Genomic DNA, 18,226 nt, shown 5'->3' with positions numbered 1-18,226 from the left:
CAGTGATGTACAATAAAACATCAACACAAAAGGGCTTTTTAGTTAAAAATTAAAAACTTCAAAGCGCATGCATTCATCATAACCAATTTACTGATTTGGGTCTTTTTCAGATTGTTGATTTGGTAGTGAACATGGTATTGGTGGTGAAGTAAACGCTGGGGAAGAAGCTTGAAGTTGGGTGCTAGGCTAAACAAAGGGGTTAAAAAAAGGGATAACTTCATAAAATAGTTATCAAGTTTTAATTTTGTTCTAATTAACTCACTCATATTTTATTTTGTCTCAATTAGGTCATTAAACTTTCAATTTTATCTCAATTAAGTCATTCAACTTTCAACATGTCTCAATTAGGTCATTCAACTTTCAATTTTAGCCCAATTAGGTCACTCAACTTTCAATAAATGTTCTAATACTATGTTTTTTACCTTCATATTTTATGCATATAAATAACTTAAACGTCATTAAAACCAACATTTTTCTACTTTTTATCAATAAATGTATCACTTACAATGATATAGTAGTTGTCCCTCTCGTTTTACAATACAAATTGAAATTTAAGTGACTTGATTGGGACAAAACAAACTATGAGTGACTTAATTGGAACAAACTTGAAACTTGGTTACTATTCTATGGTGTTTTCCCTTAAAAATAATAGTGATTTTTATATATATATATATCCCCTTATAAAGAGTTTTTATCACATACTAGGTTAGATCCCGTGTTACACACGGACAGAAAATATATAAAACTTCATATATGTGTGTGTGTGTGCGCGCGATCACGTGTGTGTTATATACATTTTAATGAATTGTAAACATAAGATATTCTAGCATTATTATTATTATGTATTACATTGTTGTTTAAATTAAAAAAATCCAAAATACAAAGACAAATAAAGAAAAATAACAATATAAAATATAATTCTAACTTATGCCACATATTTCTAACTTATACCATGAAACAAAAAAAAAACAAATTAATTAAAAGTTCATCATGTACTAAAGTCATATGTTGTAAACTATGAAGCGTAAACATCTAGATGCTGTAACATAAATTGTGTGTTATAAAAACGATAATTATTGAAATTATAAAACATTTAAGTACACAACATAAAAAATGTTAAAAATATCAATATAGCAATAAGATATAATTATAACTTTTATTAAAACACACGTTTAATAAAACAACAATATAATCCAAACTTCGTGACTTAAACCACCATTTCAATCCAAACATCCCCATACATCCAGTCCAAATATTCATAAATAATTTCCCAAAATCAAAAAATATAAAATCACAAAGTCTCAAAATTTAAAAAAATAACAATGAAAGTAATTAATTGTCTTTATTACTCCAACAATTTATTTTGAAACTTTCTTCAACTTAGGAGTTAATGTTTAAAATTAATGTTCAAATTAACATGTGGAAATTATATAAATGGAAAATTGATGAGTTGGAAGCCTATGTGGACATGATAGTTGAATGTCATATGAAAACCTTGTATTGCTTTAATACCATAAAATAAGATTTTCTCAACTTTTAAACATTAATTACATATTTCCTCTTATCATATGAAATTACCATTTTACCCTTTTTATAATTTAAATATTATCAAATCTGCCACCATCAACATAGATCAATTTCATTTCAACCATTGTTGTAAGCCATCATCGCCACCCTTTTGTAAAGCAGCCACCAGGAACCACAAAGGGGCCGTTGCAACCCATTTTCCATACACGCCAACGCCTCCGCTTGTTACGACCCCCAACCGCCGCCCTCTTCCACCAGTAGTGGAAAACCACCTTGCCGTTGTCGTCCCTTTGAACCACCATAAGGTATAGGTTGTAAAGAGACGGGAGAAAGAGCTTTCTGCAAGTTGGGTTTGGTGTGTGATTGTGTATATGTATATATTATATACATAGATGGTTATGCAGTGGCGGATCCAGGTTTTTTTTCCAGTGGGTTCACTGTTTTTAGGTACTCTGAATTCATAGGATTGGGCATAAAAATTTTCGGGTTGATTCAAAGGTTTAGGTCGGGTAAAGTTAATCACATAATAAAAATACAATACAGTAATAAAAAAAGCATCTCCATTAGAAAACAACGGATAATCCGCATGCCTTTGCCATTGGTGTAACTATACGAGTGGGCTAATGACCGGGGTTTTTCCTACAATTAAAACTACGCTTAAATTTAATCTTAATTTTACAAGTCATGAATAGATAAAGTTTCATAAACATAAATACAAATGCTACAATTGCATAAACCTTTACACTTAGAAAAATCCTATTTGTTTAATTAGGCCACATCTTCATCTTTTTCCCCGTATATATATATATATATATGAAGTATATGCATCGGTAAATAAATTATTAAACCAAGAATTTAGTCCTAAATATTTTTTTTAAAAAAAACAATGCATTAGCACAATTACACACCACATGAAAGCTAACATGGAGGCCCTAAATATGTTTTGAATAAAAAATATTAAAAACATGCCGCAAAAAAAAATTGAACCCAGGTATCTCCAACTATAAAGTAGAGACTTAACCATTAGAGCATTTGTTCAATTTGTGTAAGAGTTCACTATTCTATATTTTATATGTGGGTTAACTTCAGTCTTTTTATATGAACTTTCTACTAAAAATCCGAAACTCAATGGGTTCCCGTGAATCCGGTGAACCCACACTAGATCCGCCCATGGTTATGAGTCTGTATATTTGATTTTTTTAATGAAAAAAAAGTAAAATCTCCGGTTGTATTACTTCTTATGCTTTTCAATGATGCTTTTTAATGTAATTGTGTTATCACTTGTATATACAATTATGCATTTGGAATTTGAAGAAAAAATAAATAAAAGAAAATGAAACCATTAATATGAAGTTTTAATTTCATTAGGGATAAAATCGTAATTTAATGAAAGTAATATAATGAAATAGGTAAATATGTAATATATATGGTTTAGAAAGGGGAAATATGTAATTGAGTTTAAGGGGTTGGATAATTATGTAATAAATGATATTAGGAAATTATATGTAAATGCCCAAAATGATAAAATAAATAGGACATAAAGTTAACATGAAAAATAGACGGAATTAACAATTTGGACGTAATTACCAAGAAATAAAAAACATCGATGGTCCATATGCAAATTAAAAAAAAGACTAAAGTCGCATTATTGACCAAACCTTAGAAACGATTTTGACACTTTACTCTTAAGAAAATAAACAAACTATCAAGTTTTACATATAACATAACTAGGTTATGTACCCGTGTGATACACGGGCTGGATTAATTATATTGTAAAAAAGTCAATGAATATAAAGATACACTTATAACATCTAATAAATTACAATTAAAGAAGACAAAAAGAATTACATGATAAAGCTATCATAGATCTCTAAAAATCTCTTTATATACAACATTCATAGTCTTATTTGAAACTTGACCGTCTTCATCAAAAATTAGTACTTTGAGTCCTTCTCTTGATTTAACTCTAGACAACGCAACATATAACTGACAATGGGTGAAAACTGGTTGTCTCAGAAATAAACCAACCCTAGAAAGAGATTGATCTTGGCTTTTGTTGACTGTCATTGCAAAATAAACAGCAACGGGAAACTGCCTTCGCTGAAATTTAATCAGAATTTTTTTATCTGTTGGTATAAGATTTATTCTTGAAATATAAGTGCGATCACCAATATTGGTTCCAGATATGACAACAACTTCAATAACACGATCATAAAGTCTCTTTACCTGTAGTCTTGTTCCATTACAAAGACCATTTTTTGGGTCAACATTTCTAAGTAGCATGATTGGTACTCCAACTTTTAGTACTAACTTATGATTTGGCATTCCAGAAACTTTTAATCCATTTAAAACATCAGGAGAGTACATATTTTCTGGTAGCATGTCACGAACATTTTCATCTGGACAGATACTATCAGAGCTAAGGTATTCTTTATCTTCTCCTGGTAACATGGACAACAATCGATCGTTAACCTCATCAACGACCTCATTTGTTGGTGCAAGTAAGGCTCTTTCACTAAAGAAATCTAGATTTTCAAAGTCTCTGAGGATAGAAGGATATACAAATCAATTAATTGTGACATAGGAACACTGGTATCCTTAATAAGAAGATCGTCGGGAACATCAAAAGTCGTGTCACCATCATTTTGACCACCAAGTTTTCCCTCTCCGAGATCCAAAAGCCAATTTGCAAACTCTTTCATTTCTTGTATTTTAGATTTGTCACTTCCAACGGTTAACCTCATGTTTTTTGTTAGTTTAAGTAGTTTGCAAGTACCCCAAAGGTAGGATGAACACAAAGATGAATTAACAAGTTCTTGCCTCGTGCCGCCTTGAACAACAGGAAGAGTTTGTCTAAAATCACCACAAAAAACGACAACTTTTCCACCAAATGGCCTTTCAAAATTCTTGTTACCATTTTGACCCAACATGTCTCTCAGGGTTCTGTCCAAAGCTTCAAACGCATGTTTATGAGTCATAGGTGCCTCGTCCCATATAATTAACTTTGTTTTCTTTAATAAATGGGCAGCATCGGTGTTTTTTTTAATGCCACAAGTTGAAACCTCAGTAAGATTTATAGGAATTCCAAACCTTGAATGTGATGTTCTTCCTCCTGGCAATAATAAAGATGCAATGCCGCTTGATGCAATTCAAAACTATTTCTCCTTTGGATCTTATTGAAGCAGAAAGTGTCTTCCACAAAAAGGTTTTACCAGTTCCGCCATAACCGTAAACAAAGAATACACCACCATTATCACCTTCAACCGCTTTGATGATATCATCATAGATGAGTCGTTGTTCAGCTTTTAACTGACTCAAAAGACATCAAACCTCATTTTGTAAATTTGGTATGTCATACGAAAGCTCCTGACTAATCAGACGGTTGTTAGACGATGATAACGACTCATTATCAGGATAAGGCATAGTCGAAAATCTTGTTAAGCTATAATTGTTGCGTAGTAAAAATTTCTCAATCTCATATAAAGTCAAGTTTTTAAGTTACTCTTCAGTTAGTGATAAATCTGTATAGAATGAAAAATAAAATAATAAAGACTTGTTTCGGATAATATTAAATACATATAAACATAAAAAAAGGTTTAAGTTAAAAATTGATTATAAGGTAAAAAAAAATAACCTGGGATATTTAATGATCTTCGTTGTTGGTAAAGGATGTTGTCTGACAAATACTCCCATGTCTTTTCCCAAACAAATTCTGGCCTCGAAATACTATTTGACATTAGCATTGAAGCAAATAAATTACGAAGTAAAAAACCAGATCCGGATAGACTCGTTTCTTGAATTGCCTCGATATATTCGTTGTCATCATCTAAAAGACTAAGTGCATAACATGCATCTCTAAAAGTAGAATGAATTACACCATTAACCGTTTTAATTTCATCGAAAGATCTTGGTCCTTTTACTTTGTTAAGAAGAACTCTTAACAAATATGCTTCACCAAGAGAAGGAGACACATGATGAATTCTACCAACTGAGAAACCTTTTTTTCTTGGTTCCCATTTTCGGTCTTTAAGTACCCAAACAAAATTCGACATATGTAAGTTGTCGTGCAAGATAGTAATGTTGATTACAAGCCATCCATGATGTGAACATGGAAGAATTTACAGACGCTTTCTCCAGCACATCCTCTATGCCCTCGTCGGGTTCATAAACAACTTGTTGTTGTCCAGGAAGATGAAATGGAAGGCGCATCACAGAAGGATACCTATAATGAATATCAAAAGCAAAAATCCTCCATGATGCTTCACACGCAGATATATATCGGCAGTCATAATATTCTTTTATTTCATCTTTTTCCGTAAGTTGATCTGTTTCTTCATTATTTTGTACCACTGAAACAGTAGCTCTGTCAGGACCTTTGTTAATATACTTAAACAAATACTTAATGGACCCTGCTTGGTTGTACCACTCAACATTTATATGTGCCTGATATCTTTTTAAAAGCTCTTTGTTATATGGAACCACACTACGATTATCTAAATGTATATTTGACCTTTCAACATACGAACCGCAGTCCCTTCTTCTGTATATAGGGAATCCATCTGAATCAAGTGAAGTAGCATTACAAAACTTCTTTGGGAAGTTCTTTGAACATCTTTTATTAATCATACATGAACACTTTAAATTAGCAGCCCCACATGGCCCATGTATCATGAACTCCTTTACGAGTGAATACAATGTTGGATCTTCTTTTTCATCTGGAATCTCCGCACATATAAACTGGTCAACATCGTCAACAACAGGCAGTTTGTGATCATGATGCAAAAATAAACATATGTGTGCATGAGGCAATCCACGTTTTTGAAACTCCACAATATAGACAACTACAAAAGCATTAAAACAAATATAACATTAGTTTTGTACATATTGTAAACGGTTATATGGTTACCATACAAGAAAATTAACAATATCTAAAATTGTAGTATTTATTGTTTAAACATTACATAATAAATTAAATTAAAATACCTGCTGAAACCCTTCCAAGTAGTTTTTTTTTTCTTTTAGGTCCTTAATAATTGAATCAAGCTTCATTTTTAAATATTCTAGACAAGATATCAGGCCTGTCTTCGGGGTTAATGTTGGTATCTTTAAGAAAACATTTAACTTTTGGCCATTTTGGATTACATGTGATGGTTATGAAAAAGTCTGGATACCCAAACCACTTACATAGAGCCATTGCATCTAGATAATTTTGCATCATATATCTAGCTCCACCGGTTAAAGATGAAGGTAATATTAGACGGGTTCCAATGCTAGAAACATCAGTATTTCCTTGGATATGTAAATTGCGTAGGTTCTCATAACTTTCACATCGAAGATGTTTTTGTTGATGACGCACCCAAAAAAGTCTTTCACTTTCAATCATTGTGTAACCATCAACTAAAAACTGTTGATGCAGCCTACGGGAAATAAGAATCAATATCCCTATCTTGAATTCTATAAGCAAAGAATTCTCTCATTGTACAGTTTTTCAATTTTTTATTATATGAACTCGACGCTGATCTATGTGGAATGTCAATTCTGTAGCAATCCTCCCCAAACGGAAATATTATAGGATAATGAAGACCTATGTACGAAGGATGTAGTTCACTAATGCGTTTAAGCTCTCCGAACTTCATTTCTACAATAATATCTCGACTTTGATATGAATCATTAATGTCTCCAACAATAAGAGCTGCAACTTCATATGTGGTTGGTAAGTTATATGTTCTTCCATCTTGTTGCCTATTTCCAATAAGACGGAGTTTTAGGTTGCAATTTGGATTTTGTTTGTAACAATCTCTGAACATTCTGTATGTTTTCTCCAAAACATTTTGAGAGTCTAACATACTCTTCAACTGTGTTATAATTTCCAGATCAATCAAGTCTGAAGTTGATGTAGAACCCCTCGGTGTGTCGCTACAAAAATTTGTATTATTATTAGAACAGTGTATATATAAACAATGATAAAACCAAATAATAATAATAATAATAACAATAATAATAATAATAATAATATGATAAAACCAAATAATAATAATAACAATAATTATTATTATTATTATTATTATTATTATTATAATCAATAATGTATATCAAAAGTTAAAATACATACCCACATACTGTCTTTCTATTTGATAGTTCATTATCAGTGTCATATATGTGTAATTGGGAGAATTTAGGTTTTCGCCCCTGGAGAGGTAGAAGACTTCCAATACGATGATAATTTTGTCCATCAAGTCTAAAAATGTACGGCCCTTTGCCCTTGTTAATTGAGTTATCAACTTTTTCACCCATTGAAGTAAAATTGAATGTTGAATTGTAACGGCGAATATTCTTTAAAAAGTATTTGCTTTTAGAGCCAACACCAGTAAACAAATTTTTATAGTTTATATCGGGATCTTTTAATCGTGGAAGTTGAACCTTGCCGTAACCACAACATAACAAATAAGTTGTTATCCCATTATCTGTTTTACCATGTACTCCTTCATTTTTCCATAATTTTGCATAGCAACTTTCACATGTCAAACTTTGATCACCATGGTCCAAGTAATCTGTTACAGAATTTGAAATAAATAATTATAAGTTCGTTAAAAAAAACGTACCAAATATCTGCTATTTCTCAAATATATTACCTCTAGATATTCCTGTGAACGGGTCCCTATTAGTCTCATCCACATGTTGGTTATGCATAATGTTACTCGGATTAGATGGACCTGCTAAAGTTAAAAATTTAAAATTATAATAACGAAAATGTTTGTTACGTAAAATTGTTGGAATGTTGTATGTGGATGTGTTCTTCTACAACTTTAAATTTTATATTTAATAAAATCAAAAAATATTTAATATCTAAATGCATACCAGCATTAACATCTGATGAAGTTATATTTTCATTGACGCTAGAGATGGATGTACGTTGATGTCTAACAGACGTATTTGAGGAGGAATCTATTTTCTTGGTATAGGATATGCTGTTACTTTTTTTATGTAAAAGTGTAGTGTTTTGAAGCCTTAATGTAGACGTGTGCACTTTAGATCTTCTATTATCCAAAATTAGTTTTCATGCTTTTCGTTTCTCAGCAGCATTTTTATTAACAACTGTAAACAAATATGAAGGAAAGGGTAAACAAAATATGAATATTAATAGTTATTATATGCTCAATTGATTTTGAAAATAAAATTATAATGAATTACGACGCAATAGAAGCTTATATGCGACATACCGTTTGAAATATCTAAAAAGGGAGTTCTTGATAGCTCAACTACAACAACATAAATAGCATCAAGTAAATACATAGTAATTAAGTAATTATCTAATTTAAGCAGGTAAGTATAATGTGTAAATTCAATATAAATAGTGAAATCTTACTAATTGGCGTATGAATACGATTTAGCCCTCCACTGGTAGACGGGCAGGACGCATGCACTTTTGCCTTCTCAGCTTCTCTATTAAAAACTGTCAAGCAATTGCAAGAAATATATAAACCATAAATACTAATAATAATAATAACAATAATAATAATAATAATAATATGTTATGATGAAATTGGGTATATAAATAAGAGCATATTTTTGTAACTACATGTACCTGGTTTTTGTATAACGTTTGACACTCCACTGGTAGAGGAACTATCGGCATTTGATGCATTATGACTTGTTAATCTAGACACATGCACTTTAGTTTTTCTATTATCCAAAATAAGTTTTCGTGCTTTTCGTTTCTCAGCAGTTTCTCTGTTATAAACTGTTAAAAAATAGCAAGCTATATTTTGTTAATGTAAATAAACATACTAATTATATGATAGACTAACATTGGGTCTAACAAAAAAACAAAAATAATGGATATATGCATATCAAAAACGGTGCATGCAGCGTACCCTTTGAAATGTCTGAAAAGGGAGTTCTTGTTAAAAATCCTATAAAAAAGTTTGAAAAGTAAGTTAATATTGCCCTCCTTATATTTCGAATTTTGGTGTGTAACTATAATGGGTCAAACTAACATGAATGTAAGTTTGTATATCTTACTACTTGGATAAATATGGTTTGATCTTCCAATGGTTTGCGAATTATCCAATGCATTATATTTGGATCTTCTTGAATCCAAAATGAGTTTTCGTTGTTTTCTTTTTTCTGCAGCATCAGAATTGGCATTGTTTGTATTAAAGTCTGTAAAAAAGATAACTATTTAGATGGAATTAAAACAAATTTGTTTAGTATTTTTAAAATTTTATTTTAATTTAGCAAATTAAAATTCAAGTTAACAAAATCTCCCTATATAATGGAATACAACAGGTGCAATCTCTTATGTTAGATGTAATATAAAATAAACTAATATCCAATAAAATTAATTATAAAAGGGTATACGAATGACTTACAATTTGTTGTATATAGCGTGTTAGAAACATCGTTCTCCGAATTCATAAGGTGAGAATTTGATCTTTTAGACATCGCCTTATCATTTGACAAAATAAATACATTAAGTACGAATTTAAAGCGTCAACAACATGACATTAATATAAACAAATTTTGACAAAAACACAAACTGCAGTCCCGTTGGTCACGATTTTACACTGTTTTTTTGATGGTGCACACATTCAAGTATATTGTATCCGTGACGAACATTCAAGTAATTTGTAATCCAAGTATCTACTAATATAATATACAAATCAAATTATGATTTAAAGGCGGGTTTCATTTCAAGATGATAAATTTGACCAGGTCATAGATTTTAAAGGCGACAAAGACGACACCTAGTTGTGTACACGTAATTCAAATGTGCTTAAAGGTATGAACGATACAATATTAATATATGATATGCAATATAAAAAATGATATGCAATATAAAAAAACGTACTTTGAATGTAGGGGTTATTGTAGATTAAATTGATTGAAAAAGAGCACAACTATGAAAGGTTATTGAGGTTGTTTGATTGACGAATCTATGTTTGTGACTGCAAACACTATTAAATAAATAAAGGTGTTTAGTAGTAATAAATGAAAGATATCAAATTAATATATTTTTAGAAGTTGTTGGTGATATTAAAATTCAAGAAGTTATTTTGAGTATGAACAAATTTTATGGTAACTAATAGGTAGTTTATATTAGTTGTCTACATAATTAGAGAAGTTGGTGATATTTAAATTCAAAAAGTTAATTTTGAATATGAACAAATTTTATGGTAACTAATAGCTAGTTTATATTAGTTGTCTACATAATTAGTAGTACGTAAATTAAGCGAAATCATTAATTATTAATTGATAATACGATTTGTTTCCATGGAAGAAAGAAGTCAAAACATAATTAATTATCTTAATTATGGTTTTATGTTTTACTATTTAAAAATGCCATTAATATATTCTTAATTATCTTAAATTTGACCCATTTAGTGTTAGTTTCCGCTTTGAGCCTGTGCCATTTGCTTGTTTCATCTATTTATATCAAATTCTTAAAACCTTTAATCATTGACTCCCTATAATTTATTTTTTTCTTTTTTAAGGGAAATTGAATTTTAATAATCTCAACTTTAACTCATTGGCTGACGCTAAGCTAAATTTTAACATTGCTTTAGGATAGTCCCATCTTACAAAATTAAATCCAGAAACCAATTTCATGCATACATTGGAGATGCGTTTACATAATATATTCTCAATTATTTATTAATATAATGAAAATATTTTTACTTGTATTAAAATTATAATAATACATAATTTTTACACTTTGAAATATTTTAATAAGGATTAGTAATTTAATATATTTAAATAGGCAATTCTTAACTCCATATTGATTTTCTAGTATATGATTATTTAATGGTATATTATAAAATTACTGTACACATAGAATATATATTCAAATTTTGATTATATTATTGATTCCAAAATTATGTTTTTTTCCCGTGTTTCACGTCCAAGAATTAGTTTTGATAAAAATACAACTAATATACATGTTACACACTTAACATTTAAAGTTTATATAAAACACATTAAATGTTAATCATTAAGAATTGTAGATCAATGGATGGCATGATGATAGATACGGAATTGAAGTATTCTTGAATGAATTTTTGGCTCTAAATTTGAAGAGTGTCAAGTAGTGTTACAACATATGTAGTTTATAATCTTAAATACATTTAAAAAACACATGTGGTTATGTTACTCGCGGGAAACACACAAGGCATACCCAAGTACTTTTCTTAATTCAACTAATCCAACATAATCCAACAGGCATCCTTCAATGTTCACTACATTAGTAGCATTAAAACATATTTACTGTGACAATTTTATTTATTTTTAATAACTAATTTAGTTCTTCATATAGCATAAAAAACACAATATAGTTAAATAAAAACATGTATTTCAATTTTTTTTAGTGATCTATCAAAACTTGCAATTGAAATTCAGAAACAAAAAAGAGAACATATAATATAACATAAATCTTCTCTTCTCAAAGTAGCAACTAAAATTCTGAAAAACAAACGGAAACGAAATACCAAACAAAACCAAATCCCAGACAACTTATTCAGAAAAAAAAAAACAAACTTCAAACAGCCATACTTGTCGTCTTTTCACAATCTCACAAATTCAGAATAATCAATCTTGTTTTTCAACCTTGGGGATCAACAGCTTTGGGATACGATTTTCATCCATATCAACAATCTTGATCCCTGGACGTCCCTTGTTGGATGAAGCAACCTCAATTTCATCGACATCATAGACGGAGTAAAGGTTACGTTTAGTGGGCACGCTTTCTTCACAAATCTTCTTTCCTTTGAATTTCTTAGTTACATAATTTGGGGTCTCGTCATCAGCAGTAAATGAGGCAGAATCCTAATAGTTATGTAAAAAAACAGTCAGGAAGTTATATGTGTTTAATGTAAAACATACAAATTTGTTGCATACCTTATGAGAAACAGAACTTTGGGAATACAACCCAGACATACTCCCAAATTGTATTGACTCGGACTCTAAAGGCTGGTATGAAATACAAGAAACAGATAATATTAAAGGGCAACTAAATATCAATGGTAATATAAGTATAGTAACTAATTGTTCATACACGATCGGCGTTGGCCCTCTTGTCAAGGTCTTGTAAAATGGTAGTGTCATTTGTTAACTTTGATATCGTATAATATGGCTTATTTTTATTCAAGTTATAGTCGGACACCTCAATTTTGAAGGCAAACTTTCGTTCAAGAAGATCGTTCAACTCTTCAGGATAAAGTTGAAACGGCGCCTCCTGTTAAAAGTAGACATTTTATCAAGATACTACGATTTGATACTTTTTTTAAAATATTATAAAGTAAAAAGTGTACACGTACATTTTCTTTTTTATCGAGCAAATACTTACCCGTGTGTTTTAACAGCTTGAAAGCTTCTCTGTCAAACATAGTTAAAGAAACAATCCCGGTGTGATCCTGAACCCTTAAAGGAATTCTGAACATGAATAGACATAATTAGAAAAAATCAACAAAATTTGTATTGAAGGTGAATAAGTAAGACACGATAATTAAATATTTTTGTTTAAAAATCATCCACTTTACCTTGGAACAGGAACAACGGGAGCAGCAGTACAGTTCACATTCGCGCATTCATAAACTTCTGTGCCATCGGTTTCAAAAGAACCATCAGCTTCATGGTTTTGAACGTCTAACATTTTCGAAGTAACCTTAAATTTACATCTTTCACATGCAGAATAGTACCAAAGAGTGTCCAAACTAATTGCCTTATAGTACCAACCACAATAACATATTTGGCCTGCAATATGTGTTTTAACCATTTTAGATAGTAAACAAATTAGATATTATAAGATATACAAAGCAAAGCAATTAGTTTAACCTGGTTAATGTCGATGATATCAGCAACAAACTTAAATTCATTGTCAATAAGGAATTCATCATGAAGAGTTGACAAAATTGAAGATCCTACACCATGTTGAGCCGATGGTGTATTTTGTGGCTCACAGTCTCCAAGATACCTATTCAAATATATTAAAGTTTAGTAGTATTAAAATAAATATTTTATTCAGTATAGATAAATTTTTTCGCCTTTTCTTAAAAGTCTTAATCTCATCAATATCACTATTGATGAATAGACGAGACACTAGTATATGCATTGTTAAGGTATGCTTTACCTGACAAAATAAGAGTAAAAGTTTATTATTGTAACATATAATGTGTATTAATTTAAATAATAATAAAACATAAACACGTACCTTTGTAGAATTTTACGACACCAAACTGAAGTATAATAACAACATGAGCTTCATCTTTATTTTTAGTCAAATAAGAATTCAACTGTGAAGCATGTTGATCCCATAAAGTTACATTTAGTTGTCGTCCCCTACAAAATAGTAAAGTTATAAAATTGTTCATACAATCTGAATGATAAAATTGAGAAAGTAAATTACTTACTCCAAATCCACAATTCTCAAGTTCATGCGTTTACCATCATGGCCATTTCTTGTGTTGGTATCTTCAATCTCATAACATTTTTTAACATAACCAATAGCATCTAAAAACATGAAAAAGTTATTGAAACTATATTAAAACCTGTTGATAACAAAACTATATGGTATAAAGTTTGATGCATACCAATGGTTACATTATCCGGTAGCCTCTTTTCTTCCACAGCTTCAAAGGATGCAAAATTGAAACCATAGTATGACCCAACAAAGTCTTTGCAGAGTACAACAGTAGTGTACGGTTGGAAGCATATTTTATTGGAGTTATTCACATATTTCAACTTTGCACGGTTGTCACCAAGTGTTGGTTTTCTTATGATTAAAGACTCCTTCTCTCTTAAAAAAGACCTAAACTTCGGCAACCATTTCTTGGGACATATTGCTTGCATTAAAGTACCCTACATTAAGAAAGTTAAAACAAACATAAAATACAACATTTAAAAATGCTATATTACTAAATTTCAACACAAAAAATGATATAGATCATTTTTGCATTCATACCTCCTCGTCAACAACAATAATTTCAATGGCATAAACCTCGTTAGGTTTATACAAATCAGGCTTGTTCCAAAGGCGTACAATACGAACTCTTATTGTGTAATCATCTTCCAAGACACTAAGGTCCCTTAACATTGTTGCCTTAGTTGCGTCCATCGAAAATCTGGAAAAAGGTAAATTTATCTCAGTATGATAAATAATGTTAACACAGAAATTAAAACAAAATAAAAAAAAAACGTAATAGCATACCTTTGCTCTTTGCCTAATGAAAGCTAACACTTAGAGTGAATGAATGAAGTAATACCACTAATGATTATTAGTATTTATAACAATGAAACAGTAGATGTATATCGATTTTATAAGGAAAGTTAATAAATATGATTACAATAAAAAGATGGAAAGATTAGTGAAGTTGTTAGTGATATTGAAATTCAAAAAGTTATTTTAAGTATGAACAAATTTTATAGTAACTAATAGCTAGTTTATATTAGTTGTCTACATAATTAGTAGTACGTAAATTAAGGGAAATCATTAGTTATTAATTGATAATAAAAATTTGTTTCCACAAACCATATTCAACGTAATTGATTTTCACAGGAAGAAAGAAGTCAAAACAATATAATTGTGGATTCTTGGTGCGTAAATTTAGGAATTCACTAATTAAAGTTGACTACTTAATTTTATAAATAAATATTTAAAAATTACGGATTTAATTTAGTTGTGTATAAGAGATGCAAAATAATATATATTTGATTCTTAATTTTTACTTAATCTACATACTTATTAAAATGCGGTTTACATAGTATATTCTAAACTAATTGTTTTGACTTACAAAATTAAATCCAGAAACCAATTTCATGTATACATTGGAGATGCCTTTACATAATATATTCTTAATTAATTATTATTATAATAAAAATAATTTTTATATTATAATTATAATAATACATAATTCCTACACTTTAAAACATATTAATAAGGATTAGTAATTTAATATATGTAAATAGGCAATTCTTATATACTTATTAATTTTATAGTATCTGATTATTTAATGGTATATTATAAAACTGCTAAACACATAGAATGTATATTCAAATTTGGATTATATTAGGGATTCCAAAATTCTGTTTTTTTTTCCCATGTGTCACGTCCAAGAATTAAATCGACTTATAAAATATATTATGGGATATACAACGAATATGAATTTTTATAACGATTTCAAGAATAGGTAATTGTCTGATGTAAATGGAAGCTTTGAAATTCAAGTCGGTGCATAATTAGGGGATATTAGGGGATTAGGGGATAACTAATAAGGCAAGATAAGAATGTTTTGAATCTTTATTTAATTTTAATTTACAAGCTAAAATCTAAAAGTTTAAAATTAAAAAAGATATTAGAAATTAGATGAGAGTACCACTTGACTACTAATTTTATAAATAAATATTTAAAAATTATGGATTAGATTTAGTTGTGTATAAGTAATAAGAGACGCAAAATAATATATATTTGATTCTTAATTTTTACTTAATTGACATACTTATTAAAATTATGGATTACATAATACATAATAAAAGTACTTTTACTTATTTTAAAGCTGGTCTAAATGAGAGATAATAAAGTGAGAGATATTCCATAAAAGTGAAGAATTTGGCCCATTTATCAACACTCTCGCCACAAACGGGTCAAAATGAGCTACTTTAATAAACGGGTCAAGTTTATCATTTTTAATAAACTGGTCTAAATAAGCTAGTTTAATAAATGGGCCAAATTCATCACTTTTGGTAAACGAAGAAACTCATCAATTTTAATGAACAGGTCAAAATTAATGTTTTAGTTAACGGGTGAAAGTGTCGGTTTTGGTAAACAGATAAAAACAAAATTCAACTCGCGTAAGACACATTTTTTAACATAATTATTAATGAAAGCCGAAAACAATAACATTAATGAACTAAACAAACTTGATCTGTTTTTTCACCATTGTCAAATATACCCTGCAACAATTTCACACTTATATCAATTCATAAAGTTATGACCATGAAGATTGGATGTGGGCCATAGAAAATACAATTCAAAAACCAACTGCATGAATAACTCACTTAAAGAATCTGAGTTCACTGATTTTAACTATGTCTCTTTTGTTTTCCCTTTTTAGGATCTATATAAAAGAAACAATGGAACCTAAAAGAGGCTAGACTCGGTGATGCACAAGAGGGTTCCATATGAAGTTAAATTAATAAAGTGAGAGATAATCAGATTTGAAATAAGTAAAAGTATTTTAATAAAAAGTGAGAGATATTCCAAAAAAGTGATGAATTTGGACCATTTATCAACACTCTCGCCGTAAACGGGTCAAAATGAGCTACTTTAATAAACGGGTCAAGTTTATCATTTTTAATAAACTGGTGTAAATGAGCTAGTTTAATAAATGGGTCAAATTCATCACTTTTGGTAAACAATGAAACTCATCAATTTTAATGAACGGGTCAAAATTAATGTTTTCGTTAACGGGTGATAGTGTCAGTTTTGGTGAACAGATAAAAACAAAATTGAACTTGGGTGATACACATTTTTTTAACACAATTATTAATGAAAGCCGAAAACAATAACATTAATGAACTAACCTAGTACACACAGTGGCGAGGGTTCCAAAATCCAATTGAAATAGGAACAACGAAAGTCTAAACAATGAAAGACCTTTTCCGTGAATAGACATAATTAGAAAAAAATCAGAAAAATTTGTATTGACTTTCATTAAAGGAATGAAAGTCTAATTAGAAACCAAATCATATTGACTTTCAGTGAAAAGGTCTAATAATATTATTTTCATATCGTACTGCTCCATTGACTTTTGGCGAGGGTTCCAAAAGGAACCATTGTTTAGACTTTCATTAGCGATGGTGTAAAACTGTTGAATCAAGGCGACAAATTAATGGTTTGATTTTTACCAACATGGTTCCACATTTCTAGATATTATTCATTGTGTGGGCCCATCACCGACTAAGCCAGTGGGCTTTTGGCCATCAAGCAGCTTGTAAATATTGAATTATATTCATTTAAATTGGAGCATTTTTTTGGCTTGAAATTATGTGTAGTTTTATTCGTTTTTTGACTTTTTTTCATGATATAGGGATTGGTCTAAAGATAAGGTTTTTGACTTGACTGGGTTGGTATTGGTTTTATATACAATTCTTTAGAAAGGTTAACCACCTTTCTTTTAAAAGGTCATATATGTCGGTATAAATATATAATTTTTTTTTCTTTTTCTATTGTGAGCAATAGGGGTGTAAACAAGCTGAGTCAATACCAGGCTCGAGCTCGGCTAGTTTTGACTTACAAGAGCCCGAGCTTGGCTCGTTTCAAGCTCTTTTACAAGCTCGGGCTTGGCTCATTTATTATTTATTAGTTTACTTATAAATTTTTACGTATTCTTATATAGTTTGAGAAAAATCTTAAATGAATCAAAGATTGGCTCGAGCTCAACTATTATAAAATTAATACATAAAAGTCCGAAATAAGTAAAACACTAAAAATACGCAAGGCTTGTTAAGGTTCGACAAGCCTAAACAAGCTTCTCATACAAGACTCGAGCTCAGTCTCGATAACTAAACAAACTTATTTGAGGCTCGGCCTCGCTTTGGGCTTTTAATCAATTCGAGCTTGAGTAGCTCGTCAAAGCTTGGCTCGTTTGCACACCTATACACACACAAACGTAAGGCCGGCTGGGAGGTGGGGCAAGAATGGGCCACC

At 30.0% G+C, this 18,226-nt stretch overlaps 3 protein-coding genes across 3 annotated transcripts; all 3 read right to left on the bottom strand.

Annotated features, from left to right (window-relative positions):
• Nucleotides 1–3,387: 3,387 nt before the first annotated feature.
• Nucleotides 3,388–3,978, bottom strand: LOC143564662 (uncharacterized). The gene has a single exon (XM_077051870.1). The coding sequence runs from the start codon at nt 3,976–3,978 to the stop codon at nt 3,388–3,390; it is 591 nt and encodes a 196-aa protein (XP_076907985.1).
• A 74-nt stretch (nt 3,979–4,052) lies between these two features.
• Nucleotides 4,053–6,910, bottom strand: LOC143564661 (uncharacterized). Its single transcript, XM_077051869.1, has 4 exons — nt 6,712–6,910; nt 5,650–6,368; nt 4,740–4,836; nt 4,053–4,639 (listed from the first exon to the last, which is right to left on the bottom strand). Exons 1-4 carry the CDS (start codon nt 6,908–6,910, stop codon nt 4,053–4,055), a joined length of 1,602 nt encoding a protein of 533 aa, XP_076907984.1.
• A 5,201-nt stretch (nt 6,911–12,111) lies between these two features.
• On the bottom strand, nt 12,112–14,635 carry LOC143564660 (uncharacterized). The gene is made up of 12 exons (XM_077051868.1): nt 14,483–14,635; nt 14,112–14,379; nt 13,932–14,031; nt 13,733–13,860; nt 13,615–13,651; nt 13,357–13,495; nt 13,221–13,275; nt 13,062–13,167; nt 12,840–12,954; nt 12,578–12,757; nt 12,421–12,492; nt 12,112–12,348 (listed from the first exon to the last, which is right to left on the bottom strand). The coding sequence occupies exons 1-12, from the start codon at nt 14,633–14,635 to the stop codon at nt 12,112–12,114; spliced, it is 1,590 nt and encodes a 529-aa protein (XP_076907983.1).
• Between the last annotated feature and the right edge of the window lie 3,591 nt (nt 14,636–18,226).

The sequence above is a fragment of the Bidens hawaiensis genome, unplaced genomic scaffold, assembly GCF_021521415.1.
Source record: "Bidens hawaiensis isolate Kalapana, Puna unplaced genomic scaffold, B.hawaiensis_p1.1 tig00022145_1, whole genome shotgun sequence".
Classification (NCBI taxonomy): Eukaryota; Viridiplantae; Streptophyta; class Magnoliopsida; order Asterales; family Asteraceae; genus Bidens; species Bidens hawaiensis.
Note: the sequence above shows the minus strand (reverse complement) of the source record. Positions and strands in the feature narration are given on the sequence as shown.